Source organism: Mauremys reevesii, linkage group 4, assembly GCF_016161935.1.
Source record: "Mauremys reevesii isolate NIE-2019 linkage group 4, ASM1616193v1, whole genome shotgun sequence".
Taxonomy (NCBI): Eukaryota; Metazoa; Chordata; order Testudines; family Geoemydidae; genus Mauremys; species Mauremys reevesii.
Window position 1 is genome coordinate 53,802,649 of NC_052626.1, and position 21,669 is coordinate 53,824,317.

The 21,669-nt window shown below is 37.6% G+C and overlaps 1 protein-coding gene across 9 annotated transcripts in view; it reads right to left on the reverse strand.

Moving 5' to 3' along the window:
• The window catches only part of DPH6 (diphthamine biosynthesis 6), a 380,184-nt gene that overhangs the window by 175,495 nt on the left and 183,020 nt on the right, over positions 1 to 21,669 (reverse strand). For all 9 annotated transcript variants that reach the window (XM_039533241.1, XM_039533240.1, XM_039533239.1 and 6 more), the window contains exons 9-12: positions 21,466 to 21,616; positions 19,558 to 19,689; positions 15,649 to 15,778; positions 8,812 to 8,986 (exon numbers count right to left, since the gene is read on the reverse strand). In XM_039533241.1, coding sequence (XP_039389175.1) covers positions 8,812 to 8,986; positions 15,649 to 15,778; positions 19,558 to 19,689; positions 21,466 to 21,616 — 588 coding nt within the window. The remainder of the gene's footprint in view (positions 1 to 8,811; positions 8,987 to 15,648; positions 15,779 to 19,557; positions 19,690 to 21,465; positions 21,617 to 21,669) is intronic.

Here is a 21,669-nt window from a genome sequence, read left to right on the forward strand (position 1 = left end):
ACCTAATGAAATCCATCCTAGGGTACTTAAAGACCATACTTAAAAGCTTGGTCTGGCAGGACTGTGTCCCGGTCTGGTACAGATCAATATTTTCATTAATGACTTGAATAATGGAGTGGAGAGCATGCTTATAAAAGTTGGAGACAGGTTGGGAGGAGTTGCAGACATTTTGGAGGAGAGGATTAGAATTCAAAATGACAATAATAAATTGGAGAATTGGTCCGAAATCAATTAGATGACATTCAATAAAAACAAGTACAAATTATTACACTGAGGAACATGAATACACAATGGGGAAAAACTGGCTAGGCCATCATACTGCTGAAAAGGATCTGGGGGTTATAGTGTATGACAAATTGAATATGTCAATAATGTGATGCAGTTGCAAAAAAGGTTAATACTGTTTTGAGCTGTATTAACAGGAGTGTGATATGTAAGACACAGGAAGTAATTGTCCTGCTCTAGTTGGCACTGTTGAAGCCTCATCTGGAGTACTCTATCCAGCTGTGGATGCTGCAGTTTAAGGCTATGTCTACACTACAATCTCTGGTTGGGATTCCCCTGCATGAGCACACATACTCATGCTAGCTCTCCAAAGAGAAGCAGCAATAATACGAAAATACAACCACGTGGTAACAATCCCAGACTTGCCCATCTCTGAAGATCTCCAGCACCCTGGCCCCTGAGATGCTGCCTTATGTCCAGGAATCCTTTCTAGATAATGAGCAAAGCTCTTAAAACTTTCAGATTGTTACCAAACGACAAAGGGGGAGGCTGTGGGGTAAAAACAGAGAGCAGTATAAAACCCTACAACAGATAGCAGTCCCGTACTTTCATAAGTACTAAATATCACACACACTGCTTTTAAAGGACTTTCAACAAGAAAAATTAAGGCAGACATTGATATTTCTTTTGTCATTCTCACAGTGGAATGACAGATTCACCCAAAATTTCTGATCACACTGATCAACAGTTGTCAGCACTAACCATCTTTCACTGGGCTACTGAGGGAATGTCTACACTGCAATTAAAAACCTGTGGCTGGCCCATGGCACCTCACTCAGGCTCACAGGGCTCGGGCTAAGGTTCTTTTTAATTGACGTGTAGACGTTCAGGATCGGGCTGCAGCCCAGGCTCTGGGGACCCAGGCTGCAGCCCAAACTCGAATGCCTACATGGCAATTAAACAGCCCCTTGGCCCGAGTCAGCTGGTACAGGCCAGCTGTTGGGTTTTTAACTGCAGTGTAGACATAGCCAGTGAGTCACATGACATGCTTCAGAAGAATTCTTGCTTTACTTTTTCCACAGTTATGTAATTTTCTCATTTGTATCCTCATGAATCTAATAGCAATACTAAAAGGCAGATACACAGACTGTGATGACTCACTTTTAGCTTCTTTTTCCCCTTAAAAATGCATCATTTGTACATTTTTATTGTTCAGATCTGTACGCCTAGGTGTTATGGCTCAGCTTAGTTATCTAGTACAGACATCTGTTTGGTGCATGTTAACATGCTAACTTGGATTCTGATCTTACTTGAATGATTTGCTAATACTGTGATCAATATTTGTTGCCATTTTTTCCAACCAGCTGCTGCTTGCCCTGTATCATTCCTCCAATAGAGTCAGTGCTTTCCCTGTACTGCCTCACTTCTACAAGGAGGTCTCTACTTTTATACCTTCCTTTGCCTCAATATCGATGCACAGTACAGTCTTGTGTTACACATAACTAGTATAACATTAACTGAAGAAAAATTCCATGGAAGACAATTCTGTGTAACTCTCAGATAACAGATACTACTGTATACGGCATCAGGCATCTATCTTGTGGTTTTAATATGGAACATATTTTTTACCCTTAAAGCTGTTCTTCAGGGTGGCTCATTACTATCCAAGCATCTCTACTATGAAGTATCATTCATTGTAAATACCACTACATATGTTGCAATCTGACTGATATATTATAATCAAATTGTAATTTGAGATACTATACAATGTCATGCATCTATGGAAGACATGAATCAGGCAGTCTTATTTTGCAATGTGAATCTACTTCAAATTTCACATTTGTGGAAGAATTTTTTTTTAAATATTCAGCGAACTTGTAGATTGCATTCAGCAATAAAAAAACTAGCTCAAGAGAAACGTGTCTCCTTGTATTTAACACACAGTAGCAAAATAATTACAATCAGGTAAAATAAGTGATGTTAAATTCTGTAAATGTTGCTAAAAGGCTATTTTTAATTTAAAAATATTGGTTCAACATTTAAATATAAAACTTCCGTCTAGCCCTACAGCTCCACGTGCCCCTTTTAAACATGCATTCTATTAAGATTTTGGGCCAGATCCTCAGCTGGCATACATCTGCCAAAGTTCTGCTGAACTCAATGGAACTAAGCAAATTTATACCAGTTGAGAATCTGACCCTTTGTCGAGAACTGCCATTTATCATGGTGAAAGTAAAATAAATAAAAATATGTATTTGAACTCATGTTCATTTTTAGAATTTAGTTCCCCTCTCTGCTAGAATGAGATTGGTGGGGCAAGAGACTCAGGAAAAGGAGAGAAGTGAGAGCTTTAAGATGGTCAAGGCAGTCGGGGCTCATGCTGAGTTTAATTACCATTTCCAACAGTATCAATGGTTCCCTCTGATGTCAGCAACTATCTGTGAAACCGACTGGCAAAGAGTGCTGGTCCACATACATGATGATAACCTACTACAGCTATTATGGCTGTTTATTTTTCACAGAGTTGAATGCCCCACTTGTAAGAGGATATTGCAATTTGCCCTTCTCTCCAGTGAGGGTGAAAAAAGCCCTTTTTTAATCCTTCTTTAAAAGTGGCTAAAATCCACTGCTACTGAGTGCAATATCCAACTGACTTTCTTGACAGATGTAACACAGGGCTAAACAGTGGCAAATAATTGGTTTATTGCCTATGAGAAGCAAGGCAGAGTTTGTAATCTCACATTATCCTGGATTTAAGTACACTTGTACCATATTTACTGAGGCCAGAAGCATAGTCATTACTACAGCATAGATGTATATTTTATACTGAAGTTACTGACAGATGAACACTCAGATGGACAGAGGCTTCTGCACCAGTAAAAGATTTGAGCCAAGAAAAATATGTTAAGTTATCACAAACAATTTTGTCCTTACAAATGGGAAAGTCAGCCACTTTATATCCTACCACAGATTATATCCTACATACTATGAACAGAAGCTTTGGGGTTGATTTTAAAGCATGCAATTTCAAGAAAGGGAATGACTTCTGATTTTGCTATAAATATTTTGAATCAAATCCAGATCCTAACTACATTCTGTAAGTGTTGTTTTGCTTCTGTCAGCCTGGGGTCAGAAGGACACTCTCATGGTATATTTCTAATTTTAACATTTTTTTCTCATGCTTCAGTTGGCGGGATCCTGCAAGGTTTCTACAGAATTAAATGGATGCTCTTCTGAGTGATTTGTTGAGCCTGTAGTGCAAATACCTGTAATTTGCATGGACTACCTCCACTAAATTTCAGTTGCCAGGACAGTATTTATGCCAATGCACATCAATCTTGGCTGCCACATACCCTTGCTGTTACAGTCTTGGGTCTATTCAGAGAAGCATGACAATTTTGTGCAAAAATGCATGGTGATTTTGTAATATAAACAAAAGTTTGCTAGGAACCATTAAGATCAGCTACTTATTTCTACTTGTGACATAATCAAATTAGAACCAAGGTCTCAAAATGTAAACGATAAAGGCATTAACACTTCAAAATTACAAGATCCATAAATTTCTGCTCTTCAAACATGCAAGATTGATCAAAATGTCAACATTCCAGGATGATGCACAAAGGATTTTTATTTTTCCCAGTCTATCCCTGTTACTATACTTATAAAATCAACCCCCCCTAAACTTTATACATACTGGAAAATAGTCTATTCCAAAAACCAATTTTGAAATGCTTTACTAAAATTGTTCTGCCAGCGACTTTACAAAGAACTGAATAACATGTTCACACATCTAGCTTCAATAGATTTCCAAACACAGTCAACGAGAAGCTTTTCACTTTGTAAAAGGTACATTCAAAATTATATGGGACCCACATTTGAGCTTAAAATTGACATATTTCCAAGGGTAAGTATGTTGCATTGTGCATTTGTGTATTTTTCAGTAAGGTGTTTTCAAGAATAAATTTTAGGGTATACATTTTATATGCTATTTTAGTAAACAGATACACAATTTTGGTAAAATAAAATAAAGTTATACTAGAAAAAAGAAGATAATTTTCTGATTGAAATAAGTGAGAGAAAATCTTGTAGGTTTTTTTTGTAGTTAGATTACTGCAAAATAGAGAAAGCAAAAAAGTCAAGGATGCTTAGCATATCAATCAGTGAAGAGAAAGAGAAAATTAATCCTGGGAAACAACATTTTTGAAGATCTTACATCACAGATAAATAGCCTGGTCAACAGGATTTTCAAAGATATGACATTATAGATAAATAGGCCATGCAGCAATGGAACAGCCTTAAAAGAATTTTGACTGAATTTTACAAGTGAGTCTCCACAACCCTTTGAAAGAGCAGAGCATGTGCTTTCTCTTTCATCTTCTGACCAGTGTCTCAAGTAAGGGGAAGCAGGATCATGGTTATCCTTATCTTCAATCCATCCTCTTCAGAGAGGCTGGATTAAACATTAGCACTAGCTCTATTTTATTATATACAGTTTCTTATCCTGCCCTTATTATTGTAGGGTATCTAACCACCTTCCAGTAGTGAGGTAAGTGACATGATTAACATCTTATAGAGACAAGGTGGGTGAGGTCATATCTTTTATTGGACTAATTTCTGTAATAGACAAGCTTTCAAAATACACAGAGCTCTTCTTCAAGTCTGGGAAAGGTTCTTAGATTGTCCAGCTATGCCAGAAGAAGGACAGAAGACACTGGATGTGGTTTAATTAGGTTGCAACTTGGTTATTAACTGTCTGGGAGTACCCAGCAAATCAACATATATAGTGCAGGTATTTCCATGATCATTTCAATACATATCTGGTGGACTTCTGTCAGCCCTCTCCCTTTCCCATCATGGTCCCCAGCACACCTGCTGCTGGGAGCTTACCATCCCTCCACCTTGAATAAGGGTTAGGGTGGGTCATAAAGGGTGGAGGATTGGCTCCCTGCTGTACCAGCCAAAGTAGCCCTGAATCTTCCTTGTTTCTGCTCATTTAATGAATACCTCCTTTAAATCCTTTACCAATCCATTTATCTGATCACTATATCACTTCGTTATGGAGTACCTGCACTGGACATCTGCAATCACGGCAACATAATGAATTGCAACATCACAGCCTAACTCCTGTTCCATGTTTACCCTCAACGAATCCCTCCAGCTTCATGAACCCACTGTGAGGAAGGTGAAAATCCCTGCACTTCACCTAGGTGGTGGTGGTGGTGGTGAGGGAAAAATTTCTTCCCAACCCACCCTTCAAGAAAGGAACGACTAGTGCAGTGCCCACAGTGGTTCCTGACCAAACTTGGTATTTTGCCACTTCCATGTGTGGGAGGGTGAGTGCTGCTCCACCTGGTTCAGGTAAAAGAGGGCTTCTCCTACTCAGCATGTATTTATATAACCTTCCTTCTCTTCCGGTCACTGGGAGGGAGGCGGGCAATGGGTCAGTGTGCCCACGCTGACATGTTCTGTCACAAAATTACTCTCTGTCTCTCTTTCTCTCCCCCTTAAAGAGGTACCTACCTTCATCCAGTAAATCAGACAACAGCCCCCCCCACAATGTGTGGTGTAATCAGTGTCACAGCTAAATAGAAGATCACGTAGTTCAGCGTAAGTAATTAGCACATATCCTAAGAGACCATGCAAGATAGAGTGGCCTATTAACACCCCTGCAGTCATAGAACAAAAAGGAGGGTTAGTGGGCTATAGATTGTTATAATAAGCCATAAATCCAGTTCAATCTTGTATTTAGCTGAGACACTCTTAGTACCTTTCCCAGACCAGAAGACGACCTCTGTGCAGGTCAAAAGCTTGTCTCTCTCAGCAACAGAAGGTGGTCCAATTAAAGATGTTACCTCATTCACCTTATCTCTCTAATATTCGGGAACCGACATAAGTACAATACTGGGTGACTAATATCTGACACATGGAGTTTGTGCTTTCTCTTATCCTCTCCTTAGGAGGAGAATAATGTTGACAGTGGAGTGTTTTGGAAAATTTTGGTGTGTGTGTGTTTAAATGTACATGCTGTTATGTGTTTATGTTAGAGAAGGCAAGTTAAAAAAATGCTTTGCATTCAAAGTGGAAGGTGGTGAGGTTTGTGGTTATCCTTAGTTCCAGGCTTAGTTTGTTCCAGAGTTTGGGACCAATACCTGAGAAAGGTGTGTCTCCTGCACAGACAAGCTTTACCCTGGTAGCAGAAAGTTCAAGTGTGCCAGAGGAGTGGAACAGTCAACCATGATCTTCATCACAGAGCTTAAGGCAATTCTTTGGATAGGCCTGGCCCAGGTCATTGAGTGCCTTGAAGATGAGGACCATCCTCTGAACCTCACTTGATATTCTACAGGAAACCAGTGTAGAGGTCCGGGGATAGTTTTGATATGCTCGTGGCAGTCAGTATTGCTAAGGAGTGTTTGGTATTAGTTGGTGCTCTCTAAGGGCTGATGTCTTTGTGTCCACTTATACTGCACTGCTGTAGTTCAGATGGGAGGTATTGAAGACATATATAACCTCTGGTAGGATGAGCTGGAGTCTTCTAGCCAACCAGAAATGGCAGAAAGTATTGCTTGTGGATGCTACTATGTGAGAGATTAGCATTACTGAGGGATCTAGGCTACAGACTGAACTGGCCAACTGTGGGGATGTACCGTCAACCAAAGGAGACTGCACCATGACTGCAAATTCTGCAAAATGCTTACCCTTGCCCACCAGCATCACCCCTGTTTTGCTTGCGCTTAGCTCCAACCAGCTGTTCTTTATCCATGAAATGATCTCACTCAAGCATGCTGCCATCTTGGTGGTAGTGGTATGGTCGGATGAAGTAAAGGATAAGCATAGCTGTATGTCATCTCCATATTGCTGGCATGAGTCCATGTTGTGTTATTAGTTCAGCTAGTGGTCTCATGTCGATTTTGAAAAGGACCAGAGAAAGAACGGATTCTTCTGGGACTCCACAAGTGAGGAGTCTAGTAGAGGGGGTGCAGTTTCCAATCTCTACTCTTTCGATGCATCTCTCCAGGAAGAACTTGAATAATTTAAACATATTCCTTTGGACTCCACCATTTCTTTCAGGCAGTATCCTATGGTTGACTATCAGATGCTGCAGAGATTTCTGAAGATGAAATTGGATGTCCATCCTCTATCCATTGGCAGCAGGAGATCATCCATCAGTATTACTAAAGTAGTTTTGATCCTATGTACTGGCCCGAACCCAGATTGTGCCAGGTCTAGGATATTCACTTAGTTCAGCGCCTGTGCACTACAGTCAGAATGTGGTTGCCCCAGTACGGGTGCAAAATGACTGTATGGTTCTTTGCATTTTCTCATTTGAATAAACCAGGCAGAGCCAGCCAAAGCATGACCCACAGTGTTTAAAATGGAGTGAAGAAAAGGTCCACTAAAGCAACTTCCTACTCTTGACAAATGAACCTTCTTTAAATAGGTAAACAAAGATAAATGATGTGTTATATGTGATAACCACCCTCTATGTCTTTACTGGGTGAGTTCACCTGATATCTAGCCTAAGCCATCACCACACACATGGAATGTAGTTAACACCACACAAAACAAAACATTGTTGCAACAGTATAATAATAGGTTTGTTTGCAAATCAGAAGACAACTCAGAAGAATTGCAATATATGAAATAAAATATTGTGAAAGTTACAGATAGGGTGACCAGATATCCTGATTTTATAGGGACAGTCCCGATATTAGGGGCTTTCTTTTATATGGGCTCCTATTGCCCGCCACCCCCATCCCGATTTTTCTCACACGCTAACTGGTCACCCTAGCTACAGATCCTCCTACTGGTAATAGCATAGTTTGGACTAGATCTTCTTTCTGTTGTACAGACAGGAGGGTGGAGAGAAGAGTGCATACAAATTCTCTTTGTAAGGTTAAAGACAGACTTTTCCCTATTACTCAGGAAGGCATTAGGAGTTGGGAAGTGGGCTGCCTGGTTACTCTTTCAAATTTGTTAAGCATCATATCATGTCCCGTCCACTTTGTCTTAAATATAGGTTTTAAAAATACTAAATACTTCATCAGTCTTGATTTGCTTTTATGTACTGCAATACTAATATCTAGAGCCTCATAAGGGAATTTACTTACATGTGTTTAAGCGTTGATTTCCTAAGAAAAAGTATGAACTTCTTGTCTTTGAACATAAAGAATATAAAATGCCCTGAAATGTTTTCAATGAATAGTTAAATTTCAGAAAGCATATGGAAATATACATGTACTATAATTATTTACTGTTATAATTATAGTGTACAACCTCAATATACTGGTTTTGCACAGAGTGATGCTCTGAAAGAAATAATTGTCCTTAGCCCTGCCTGATGATCACAGAGTGAAAGGTTTGATAAACTGCAGCAAAAGAATTGAAAAGGTGTCATACACAGAGGTTTTAAAATTTTAAATGTATATACTCATATTTTTCATATGTTGTCGTTTTTTTTAAAAAACATATTACAAAAAGGCGCAAGCTTTGTTTTTTTCCCCTTCTATGCAGATTAAAATAAATGAAAAGAGCTAATAATTTTGTTAACTGGTAAATAGTTTCTATACAGTAACAAAGACTGCTTACCTTGATGGACTGACTATAAGGTCCTATGTTAGCAGGTGCCCAGTGAGAAATGCTCTGTACATGCATGATCTGTTTTTGATAACAGTGCACATCACCGATCGTAACGTCACACTTATGTGCAAGGCAATCCATCCAAAAGAGTACTCCATTAAGCAATGGGGCTTCTACACATACTCTGAAAACACAAATCATTAAAGATTATATGATTATCTTACATACTCATAGAAATATAAGGCTAGAAGGGACCTTGAGAGATCATCAAGTCCAGCCTCCTGCACTGAGGCAGGACCAAGTAAACCTAGACCACTCTTGAGAGGTGTTTGTCCAACCTGTTCATTCATTCATAAATATATGCGTGTGTGTGTGATATTATATAGATAATGATTTAGCCTATTGAAAACGAGCCACTAAAAAGAGCTAATAAGAGAGCAGCATCTCAGAGCCTATATCTATTGAAGAAGAATTAAGTTTGCAGTCCACACATAAAGAGGTGACATTTTACTCTCAGCAGAAATTCAACAGAAAATGACTTGTAAATGCTTGTTCTCAGGAAGTATCTTATAATACAGTCTTGTAAAATTCTACTCAGGAAAAGTAACTTTTTTTCACTACAGGCAAGCAAAACATTTCCTCTTTCTGCCCACCACCCCGCCATTATCATGATCATAAGGATGGGTGAGTAGATTTTCTGCTTGGGCTGCTAAATTTTCAAGACAATTTTGCAAATTTATTGTACCCTTGGGTCTGTGCTCCTAGCATATTACTAGCGAGAACTCCCATAGCCAGGTCTCTGTGCATAATGCAATTATGCAGCCATGCAAATGTGTGCATGATTTTTCTTTTGACCAAAATGCAGCACAAGTCTGCTTGTGCTACATAAATATTCTTAAAAAGTGATTTTCCTGCATCCTCCCAGATTGTAACCTTTTTTCCTGTTCTTTTATAAGCTCCACATGAAGGGATAGGGGATTGTATGGCTAGCTATGCAAATGAGGGAGCAAAAGACATGCAGTAACATGAGGAGCAGAAGAGGATGAAGCAGGAGGAGGGACTGTACTTAAAATATACTGAAGTGGAGAACTGCTCTTGTGAAGCTTTACGAGCTGTACAGTAAGGAATAGAACCTGCCATGTTCTTCTCTTAGGCTATGCAGAAAGAGAACACCATGTCTTTGTGGATTAGTAACCCTGGATGGCTGCCTGCATCTCCTAGAAGCCTCTCCCCACTCCCTTTTATGCAGTGCTTTAGCCTCTTCTGGTACTGCCCATTCCCAAGTACCTTATTCCAGGAGCCGCACGGAGTAATTAAATTATTTCATACTCAATTTACATGGCTGCATAATTCTGAGTTTATCAGCGATCTCAGTGTTCTTATGCTACCTGGGTCAGGACCTCAATATATAATTTAGGTCTAAATGATCACATCATACACAGTGTGTTGTCCATAGATTTAAAATTTCACAGCAGCTAACCAATCCCATGTGAGGTGGCTCATTGTGAGCCAGGCAAGGGTAACAGTATGTAATGGAGCTAACCATCCACTGGAACAGAAAACGTACCACATAAAGTAATGCAAATAATTCTCCAACCATGCAGGGAAGGTGGGTGGGGGACTGTGGATCTGTTATAAGATACATTATCCCAAATACACCTATTATTCTTTACATTCTTGTCTCCAGTGCTGTTGCAGCTGTGTTGGTCCCAGGATATGAGAGACGCAAGGTGGGTGTGGTAATATCTTTTACTGGACCCACTTCTGTTGGTGAAAGAGACAAGATTTTGGGCTTGCACAGAGCTCTTTTTCTGTGTAAACTTGAAAGCTTGTCTTTCTCACTAACAGAAGCAGGTCCAACAAAAATATTACCTCACCCACCTTCTCTTTCTGTAATTTTTTAAATTCTTTAAATTCTGTGGACTACAAACACAAACACAATTTCTTTTCAATAGCTTCAGGTTCTGAGTTAATTAAGGATTTTCTTCTAACTCTTGGGGCTTGATTGAACCATAAGGCTCAGCACTGAGTACAGGGCAGTGTAGAGTGGTGATTTCCCTGAAGAAGCCCTGAGAACTGGGTTACAATTCTGAAGTGACTCAGTGACAATTCCTTCCCAATTCCCTCTTTTTCTTTTTCCACGCCCCTTCACAGGATGCAATTTATTTGCCCCATATAGTGCTGGCCCAGATCAGTGTTGTTTGTGCAGGACCATAAATAAACGTTTACAAATTGAGAGAAAGTCTTCGAGGATTCTGTATTCCAGGCAGGCCAGCAAGGACAGAGTTGCCTAGAAAAACATACCATACTACTGTATATTCTCCTAAAGGACTGTAAAATCAATCCCCTTTGATGTCTCCATACCTCAAGAGGAAAAATTAAGAACATACAACACCAGACACAGGACAACAAAGGATGAGTAGATAGAAACCTTTATTTCTTTATTTCTTTACAGTTTCTGACTGCTTTTGAAACCGAGTACACTGCAAACTCAGATCTTCATTGGGATAATTTTATTGCTGTCTCATATCATGCCAGATAAAACCAGGGCTGACCAATCTTTTATCAGGTCACCTTACCTTTATATAGAATTAGAAAATACTAGCCAATCATTCAGAAATTCAATACAATAAATATACGGAAAACATTTAAAAATATACTCTTTTAGTTACTGTGGCTAAGGCAGAAATTTATTTTTTAATGAAAAGTCAAGTGAAAAAACTGTCACTCTAGCACATCTACACCCTTTGGTTACAGTGAGAGCACCATTAATAATATTTGAACAGAATTAACTTTATTTGCATTTGATGCAATATAAATAGTGGCAGTGGAATAGCATCTTGTTACAGAAATGTTGTCCACAGACTTATTTTGACACAGTATTTGCACTGGCATTTATCACATTACAATGCTCTAACTCTACCATTATCTCAAAGGTGTATGCATTTTCCATTAGTTTCTTTATATAATTTCACTAACAGAAGATACAAATTTTTGACAAATAGTTTAAAAAAGGAAAAGATGGCATATTTACTTTAAAAGAGTAATGTGTTTCACATAAGCCAATCCCTCTCTTTAGGGTTATAACTTTTTATCCTTTTCCCTTCTTTCGTCCCCTTTGTGCTTATGTTCATATATCTATGATGATATTATTTTTAATTTTTGTAACAGTATCCACACAGTGGTTGCTTGAAATACACCAGGTTTAGACAAAAAATGAAAGAGAGAATAAAAAATCAAATCAAATGGTTATGATTGGTATGGGGCAAGGCAATCTCAGTAGTATTCAGACTGGTAATAAAGCAATAATGATTGAATAACAGATTATTTATCTTTACTATAGTGCTGCTATGTTGCATAATTCCTACTATATATTGTATAAACTGTATTCACTCTGTAGCAACTGCAAGCTTGCAACTTAATTTCATTATTTTTGGACCTCTTCTCCACTGATTGTATACTGGGATAAAATATAGGAAGATTTTGTAAATTTTTGGGCATGACATTAATAAGGATCCATGGATATTTATCTTAGGGAAGGCAACACAGATCCAATTACTAGTAGAGCTATTACTAAGTAGTGGAAAATATATCTTATTAACTTGAATAAGTAATAAAGCCCTCACTGTTGCACAATGGAAAAAAGCAAAGAACTTGCTTCCTATAAAAGAATTTATGCAGCACTAAAAAAAAAAATCATTTTATCACTTGTAGAATCCTTTAACTTTATATATTTATATTCCATTAATGACTTGGGAGAGAGGGTACATATTAAGATAATAAATTCACAGAGAATACCAAATTATGTATGATGAAAATGAAAGTATTCTTGTTCTCGGTATTTATAATCCCAAACACAGATGTTCAATGGGAGGGAAATATTTGGAAAGCAGCAATGATGAAAGAGATGTAGTGGTGACAGTGGCCAGAACAATAGACAAGAGTTAGCAATGCAACATGGCAGCCAATAAAATGATCGACAGCATACACACAGGCATTACACAAAAGAGCACTGAGGAAACAGTTCCACTTCCGACCCCTGTGGTATGACTGCACCTGGGATATTGCTTTCACTTCTTGGAAGTTAATTCCAAAAGATATTGACAATCTGGAGAGTCCAGAAAAGTGTAAAAGCTAACAAAGAAGTTTGTTTATGGTTGTTCAGGCAGGCAAATTTAGGAGAAATGGGATGTAATTTTTAAAAATGAAAGTTTAGGCTGAATATTAGAAAAGCCTTCTTCTCAACCAGAGATTTTAGGGATAGGAATAGTTTCCTAAATGAAGTAATGGTATCCCCATCACTAGGCACATTTAACTCTGAATTAAAAGAAAGTATTTTGTAGAGAATATTTTAACATAGATATTTCATGGTTCTGTTTACTCAAACCTGGAAAATGTACTAGGCTATTTTCTATGCAAAGAATATTTTGAGTCAAAAGGTATTGCACCACCAAATCACATCCGGAAATGTATTGCTATCTACCTACCTATATATATATATATCCACCTATATAATAATTTAATTTATTGCTCTCTATCTATCTATCCATCTGGCAATAAATTGTTATAACAAAGCCACTTTTTATTTATATATATATAATTAATTATGTATGGCACTATCATTAATTGAATTATTATAATCTCAACTCTTCCTACATTTACGCAGATGTTAGATGTTTTATAAACATGAACAAAAACTGAATTTTACCTTAACTGACCTGAAGTTAAAGTTTACAAGTTTTAAGTATATCACAAACTGTTGATAGGATTCTGTACACTAAATGAAAAGCAGTTAGTCAACCTATCAGTATTTCAGTTGCTAAGCACTGTAAGGTGCAAGAGTCTTTCTAGTTCTCATTCTGGAAATCAAAGAATCATAGAAATGTGGGACTGGAAGAGACCTCAATAGGTCATCTAGTCCAGTCCCCGGCAGTGAGGCAGGACTCTGTATTACTTAGATCAGGGGTAGGCAACCTATGGCACGCATGCCGAAGGCAGCACGCGAGCTGATTTTCAGTGGCACTCACACTGCCCACGTCCTGGCCACCGGTCTGGGGGCTCTGCATTTTAATTTAATTTTAAATGAAGCTTCTTAAACGTTTACATACAACAATAGTTTAGTTATATATTATAGACTTATAAAAAGAGAGCTTCTAAAAACATTAAAATGTATTACTGGCACGCGAAACCTTAAATTAGAGTGAATAAATGAAGACACAGCACACCACTTCTGAAAGGTTGCCAACCCCTGACTTAGACCATCCCTGACAGATGCTTGTCTAACCACTTCTTAAAAACTTCCAATGACGGTGACTCCACAACCTCCCTAGGTAACTTGTTTCAGTGCTAACTACTCTTATAAGTTAGGAAGTTTTTCCTAGTGTCTAACTTAAATCACCCTTGCTGCAATTTAAGCCCATTGATTCTTGTTCTGTCCTAGGTGGTCAAGGAGAACAATTTATCACCCTCCTCTTCATAACAATCTTTTATATATTTGAAGACTGTTAACATGTCCCCTCTCAGCCTTCTCTTCTCCAGACTCAACAAACCAAATTTTTACAATACTTCCTTGTGGATCATGTTTTCTAGACCTTTAATCATTTTTGAAGCTCTTCTCTGGACTGTCTGTAATTTGTCTACCTGTTTCCTAAAGTGTGGTGCCCTGAACTAAATACTTTTTTTGCACCAGCGTTACATTGTTGATTCCTATTTAGTTTGTGATCCACTATGACCCCCAGATCCTTTCTGCAATGCTCCTCCTAAGCCATCATTTCCCATTTTGTATTTGTGAAACTGATTATTCCTTCCTAAGTGGAGTACTTCACATTTGTCCTTATGGAATTTCATCCTATTTATTTCAGACCATTTATCCAGTTTGTCAAGTTCATTTTGAATTCTAATCCGTTCCTCCAAAGCACTTGCAGACAATACCAATCTGGGAGAAATTGCAAACTTAATAAGTATACTCTCTATGCCATTATCAAAATCACTGATGAAGATATCGAATAGAACCAGATCCAGAACAGATGTCTGCAGGACCCCACTCAATATACCATTTCAGCTTGATTGTTCACCAGTTATTGAGCATAATTCTCAAGTTGTGCACCCACCTTATAGTAGGTTGATCTAGGCTATATTTCCCTAGTTTGTTTATAAGATGGTCACGTGACACAGTATCAAAACCCTTGCTAACATTGAGCTATATCACATCTATTGCTTCCCCCCCATGCACTCTTAAAAAACAATCCAAAACAAAAAGACAATTCTCTTTTACTTTATCAGTAAATGGAATTTGCTAGATTTGACACACAACTTTCAAAAATTGTAGTAAGATTTTTAGTGACGTAAGCATTTGCTACATCAGTCCAGTTTCCAACATAAAACTGCTACATAACCTGGAAGTCATGAGCAGTACAGAATTGGATCTGTGGGTGATCTTGCAGGCTTAGACTATTAGATTGGCTCATTCCAACAGACCTGGGTTTGGCAGGAAGTTTGTAGCTCTAGTCTGACAGACACTAGACATATACTAAAAGGGATAAGCTTGGTCTCTGCCAACAAAAGGAGTCAGGCTCATCATACTCGGAACATTGACAGCATCTCCCTGCCACACACATGCTTTTAATTACACAGTAGATATGCTTATGCTATTGTAGCAATTGTTCCATCAAGGAAATAAAAATGTATATGACGAAAAAACAGCATGCTGCCCAGAAAAATGTGGACAAAAGCCTACTTTTGGTATGTGAGACACACAAAAATGTGTACAAAAGCTTCATAAATATAGTAGTAATACAGTATATTACAGTGTATCATAAATATACCATAGCAATAGTCTGATCCTACCTTGCCGGTGGACACAAATCAAACTCTGTCATATAAGCTGAATTTATAACAGCAAAATCTTTCATGTTCTTCATATACAGATGGACCAAAATAATATCTTTCAATTCCAATCCCTTTGAATTCATATTAGCTGCCAGAAAAAAAAATAATATAGCTGTTAAAGATAGGACATTTTAAATGAGCATAGAAAGATAGCAGAGGCATCTTATGTTTGTCCAAGAAAATCAAATGATAATAACCTAACACTTACTTAACATGACTGAGTGCTTTAGTAATATATTACTTTTCCCCTTACAATAATCTTTGATGGTCTAGCCTTATTTTGTATTAAGTGCTTTTTTGTGTTAATTTTATCTGATAATATGGAGATAAAACATAACTGAAAATTCTTCAAACCTGAACTTACACTTGCCTTAAGAAAACACATTGTATCTTAATAAATACATATATACAGCAGACTACATTCCACTGTGCTACTGTGCAAAAATAAAAATAATGGGTAGTAGAATAAACTACAATTTCCAGCAATTTATCATGCACTTGCTGGAGATCAAGCAATGGCAAATTCAGTATAAGTAAGTAAATGGTTGGAGAGATTAAAGGAGCTGGGGTGATGTGCAGAGGAGTGAAGGAAGGACACACACGTTTGGTGTCAGAGAACAGATAAACTGGGTTCAGGATAAAGGGATATTGGTGAGAAAATTGACTCAACCAGAGCTGATTGTACAGAGGAAGAAGAATAAAGTTAGGAGAGTTAACAGGATGCAATTTAGAACACATATTTCCATCCTGAGTGCCTTATCAAAATTTGTGGGACAGTATATTACTGTGTGGTCCTCGTATTCTGCATTTAAGTCTCAGGAGCTACAAAAGCTAAACTAAGTACAAAGCTTTCTCTGAAAAGTATGAAAGAATACAGAACATATACAGTAATAGGGTCCCATGTGACATGAGTTAACTGCTACGCAAGCCTCCCTTCATGATAGTTTTGGCTATATTGCCCTTTAAAGTTATAGATTGGACATAGATATTTTCCCTCTAATTAGCAAGTAGGATAAGAGCATAAAGATAATCTGCTGAGTGAGGCTAAAGTGAAAGCAAATAGTTTTCGTGTAAAATGTCTCCATTCTTTTAAACATATTCAGAGACAAGATTTTAAGCTTACACAGAGCTCTTCTTCAATCAGTTAGGAAATAAGTGCACTTTTCAAACCTCCAGTCAGTGGAACATTTTAGCCAAGCATTATTTTTTTCTCAAGTGTGTGAGAAGTGTATGATTTGAAACATATTTTTGGGGAGGAAATACTGGGCTAAACAGAAAAACTAATTTGCTGATGTATAACTGTATTTGACCAAATTGAAAGGAAAGGGAATTTATTTCTTAATGTTCATAATTCTTAACTTTGTTATAAAAAGGATAACTTTAAAAAAAGATAGTAAAGGTGAAATCCTGCTCTGCCCTGCAAAAGGAATTATGCATGTGTGTTGGGGGAACTGGGGAGATGGAATTTTTCTCCCAATACGGAAGCAGGGCACTGCTGGTGACATGAAGGACTGTGTCTGGTAGAAAGGCACATTTGGTGAAGCTTCTAACTACAACTCTTTACCTACACACCCACACACCATTTTCTTGGCCCCATCTACAAATCCTCCATCCATTCGTTCATACAGATAGCCTCCACAGAGCTTTCATCCATGATACAGAAAAGAAGTACATGGTATTTCTACTGAGTTTTGGGCCTTTCACTGCCATCTAGGAGTCTGTAGGATTTGGTCAGGTATGACTCAGCCTCATTAGGACAGAACTGCTTTTGAAATGAAAGTACTACTATTGGCCAGAATGCTATTTATTTATTTAGAGAGACGAGGTGGGTAACAATATCTTTTACTGGAAAACTTCTGTTGGTGAGAGAGACAAGCTGTGTGGCTCAAAAGCTTGTCTCTCTCACCAACTGAAGTTCATCCAATAAAAGATATTGCCTCACCCATCTTGTCTCTCTAATATCCTGGGACCGACACACCTACAACTACACTGCATACATGTATTTATTAATGGATGACCTGAGTAGGATCCTTATCCTGAAAATGCACAAGAGAGAACATCAGTACAGTCTGTACTTTGTAATACATCCAACTCTGGGCCAGATCACTGATGCCTATGGACAATGACAATTTATAATAGCTCAGGAACTGGCCCTCTATTGATAACATTTACTATTGTAATTTTTGTCTCCTTCCAAAAACGTTTAAGTAAGAAAAGTCTGAATTAAAAATATAGGTTGAAAAAGTAAAGAAATGGAAAAAGTACTGCACTAGATTCCTTCTTCGGCTTTTGATATAATGGGCTAGGATTATCGTATGTTTCATGAAGTCCAGTAGCAAATTTCCATTTCTAAATCCTTCTGGCAAAACTCATCTTCTTTAGAGGTGATTAAATCAATTAACCTTGCAAGTTAAAAGGACTTGTGTATGCTCCATTCTCCCAGCATGATAGAGAACAGGCTGAAGTCCTGCGTACATTGCTAGTAAGAGTTCAGGAAAAGGCTCATGCATACCTGCAGATGATCAGTTTAGCGCTCAGAAAAACTTGGCAAAGAAACATATTGTGGTTTCTTCAGATGACAGGATCATAATTCATTCAGCTTTCCCCACCCTCCATACGAAAAGGCAAAAACCCAACAGGAAATGTGAGCATTGACATTTACTACCAAGGATCAAAAAGCTACTATTTTGCCAGAAATGGAAAACAATACAGATAATACAATAAATACAAGTAATTTGCTGAAAGCAATAGGCTACTCAACTAGCCAATGACACAATATGTAGGTTTTTAAAAAAACTTCTGATGGATGGCAAGGCAAAAACATATAATGTTTGGATTGGCAGATATCCAAACAAATAAAATGAGAACCAAGGAAAATGTTATAGAGCCCCTTTGCTTCAATTTACAGATTATGCCCAAAAGATTTACACTAAACACTAGTGCCTTTAACTACAAGTTTGATTACACCCTCTTTGCTGATTTCCTGGCTGTTAAAAACTAGCTTAAAGACCATCTAGAAAGCATGACTTCTTTGCTTTCTAAAAATGCTAAAGATTCTTTATCATTCCGTATTCAGTCATGAACTCAGCTGCACAAGCCGAATGTAAAGATTTTATGGGCCAATATATCACAAGAATTCGTGAACAAGAATACAAGTCTACCCAAGCAGTCACTAAGAATGATTTTCATTTTTATGAATGAAAAAGAAGCCTGCATAAACATTCTTTATTTAAAGTTTAAAATGCAAAAAGACTGCAAAACAAAATTGGAACGTTTTGTTTTATATGTCAATATCTTCAAAGAGTGTGATAGCAAGGAATCTGGCTTCCATGATTCCCAAGACAACAATTTTTCCTTTGCATTAAGTAATAAATGAGATTTACTGCTACTGACCTAATCCTAGATGCCAAAATGTACAAGAGCAACAGCTTTCTGGAAAACTTAATTTAAAATTATTGTGGTAAAAAAAGCACTTTACCAAGCAGCCAGCTTCTACAACATACATGCACAGACAGACTATGTAAACATAATATCTACATATACATATATACTATATATATTCCATTACATAAAATGATAGAGTTGTCTTCCACAAAGCTGTTAAGAATATTTTGGAAATAATTCTGATATACTGATTTTATCCCCTATCCTTGCTTTTTAGGGTCTTCAAAATCTGTGCACATTACAGTGTATTCAATATTAAAGATAGCAGTCTTCACAGCCTGAGGCAGGCCTGAGGTGGTAAGTTTATAATTATAGAATATAAAGTTATCGAAACATAAAAATATATCAGCTCTTTACTTTGCACTGTATTTTAAAAAAAACAATTGTTTTAGTGATAAATAATGGCTCAGCTTAATAAAGCACCTTGGAGGGAAGAGAATGCCTCCTGAGCTGCATCTTGAATGCTCCTTCCTTCTAGTGGAAGGAAGCGGGCAGTGATGCCTGAAACCCACTGGTAACCACTTAGGGATTTTCCAGAACATTCTAATGGCTTACCTAAAGGAATGAAAGAAAATCAATCTGATTACAAAAACAAAAGACATCAGAGTAAGGTTTATCAAAGAAAATCTTTTAAACTGAATTGTCTATGCTCAGGAAGAAAAAACTTTTAGAGCAAAATTATAGATTATTAGATCATCAAAAATGATTTATAGGCAGTAAGATATAACACAACAATTAAAAGTAAATGTGCAGCCATCAGCGCTTCCAAATGGAACCTGACAAAATCATCTCCCACAGATTTTCTCCAGAATATACTATTTTCTTAAAAATTGCGTTATCTAAAGTACTATTTGTCCATCTTGCAATTTCACTAGCTATACCGCCTAGTCTATGGTAGTTAGGTGCCTAACCTGCTAAGGCCCTTTTGAAATTCCAATTAGGCTCCATGCCACATTTTTTTATGCCTAAATATCTTTGAAAATGTTGGCTGATAGGAACTCAGAAATCAAACTGTCAATTTGAAAATAGGACTTGGGCACTTTTGAAAATATTACTGGAAGAGTACTTCTTCAATTAACAATTACAGGACATAGGGGGAGGCTATTTTCTGCATGAACACAACCTTCTCCCATGCAGTGTTGCAATGGTTGCATATTCCCATTAATGCAAGGTGGAGTTATAATTTATTTCTAAAATGTACATGATGCCTTATAACATGGAGGAAGATGAAGGATGAAATTCTGGCTCTACTGAAGTCAATGGGAGTTTTACTACTGATGTTAATGGGGCTAGGATTTCACCCAAAGTCTCTTGTCTCAGAGCTGTAGTCTAAGGGTGTGAATCTGCAATCTCCTGCATGTATAGTTCAAGCCCAGCTCTGCGGATATCTAGATCTGTGGACCATATTTGCAGACTGCAGATCAGATGCAGATACACATTTTGTATCCATGCAGGGCTCTGTGTATAGTCCCACTGCACTGCCTTTATGTAAGTGAATGCAATTCCTTGACAGAAGTAACTATATGCAGGAACTGGCTCTAATTCAGATAAATAAGATTCAGAACATTACAGTTCAAATACTAGGAGTCATGGGCATATCATCAAGGAGGAGTTCAACACTGGTAGGTTGTACTGCTCATTAACACTAATGAGAATTACATGTATGAATTCACAGATGTATAAATCTGAGTCAATCGCTTCCAGATAGAACAGCCTGAAGTCACTTCTCAGCACAAGAAGCTGCATAGACACCAAATGAAATTGTGAAAGTAGTCTGATTGAAAAGAAAGTTGTAACAGTACCACTTTCACATTCCAATCACCAGAGAAAGTACATAAGGGACTTTTTGGTACACTGAAAATTGAGGCAGAGCAGGCTGTTATTTTATATTTTTAAAAGATGCAGGGACTGGGGGGAGTATGTGTGATTTTTTTTAAGTCACCATAACCTTTTCTCCAATCCAATTAATTGAAGGTTAAATTATAAAACAGATTAAATTACATGGACAGCGGCAGTGCTGTGAAAACTTGGTGTTTTCTCTTATAAAAAACTGACAGGGCTATCCTTTCAAGAAGCAGCATCAGTCCTGGACTTAATCTCAAACGCATAAGTATAAATACTGTATGTGATCACCCAAGATGATCTCCTTGTGCAGAAACAAAAAGTTTTTCCTTACATGCATTATCCCAGATGCATTTTTTCTTCAGATTGTCTGGACAGCAAAAAGATTACAATTTTTTTTATAATGTGTAAATTTATTTCACAATAGTATATGAAATAAATATAACCCCTCTCCTAATGAGAGAGCGATACGCAGTATTCAAAACTCACTGTATTGCAGAGAATTATGTTCCGATGATTTCCAGATGATAGGAGGGGTTTTCTGTGGTCCATCTGCCTCAGATACAGGTGGCATACTAATCTCATTACAGCTTACCTCGCAAGAACAGCTACAGATCATAAACTTGTCTGGAGATTCCACCTGATTGAAACAAATATTCTGACATAAACAAGTGAATATTGTGCTAGGCTATG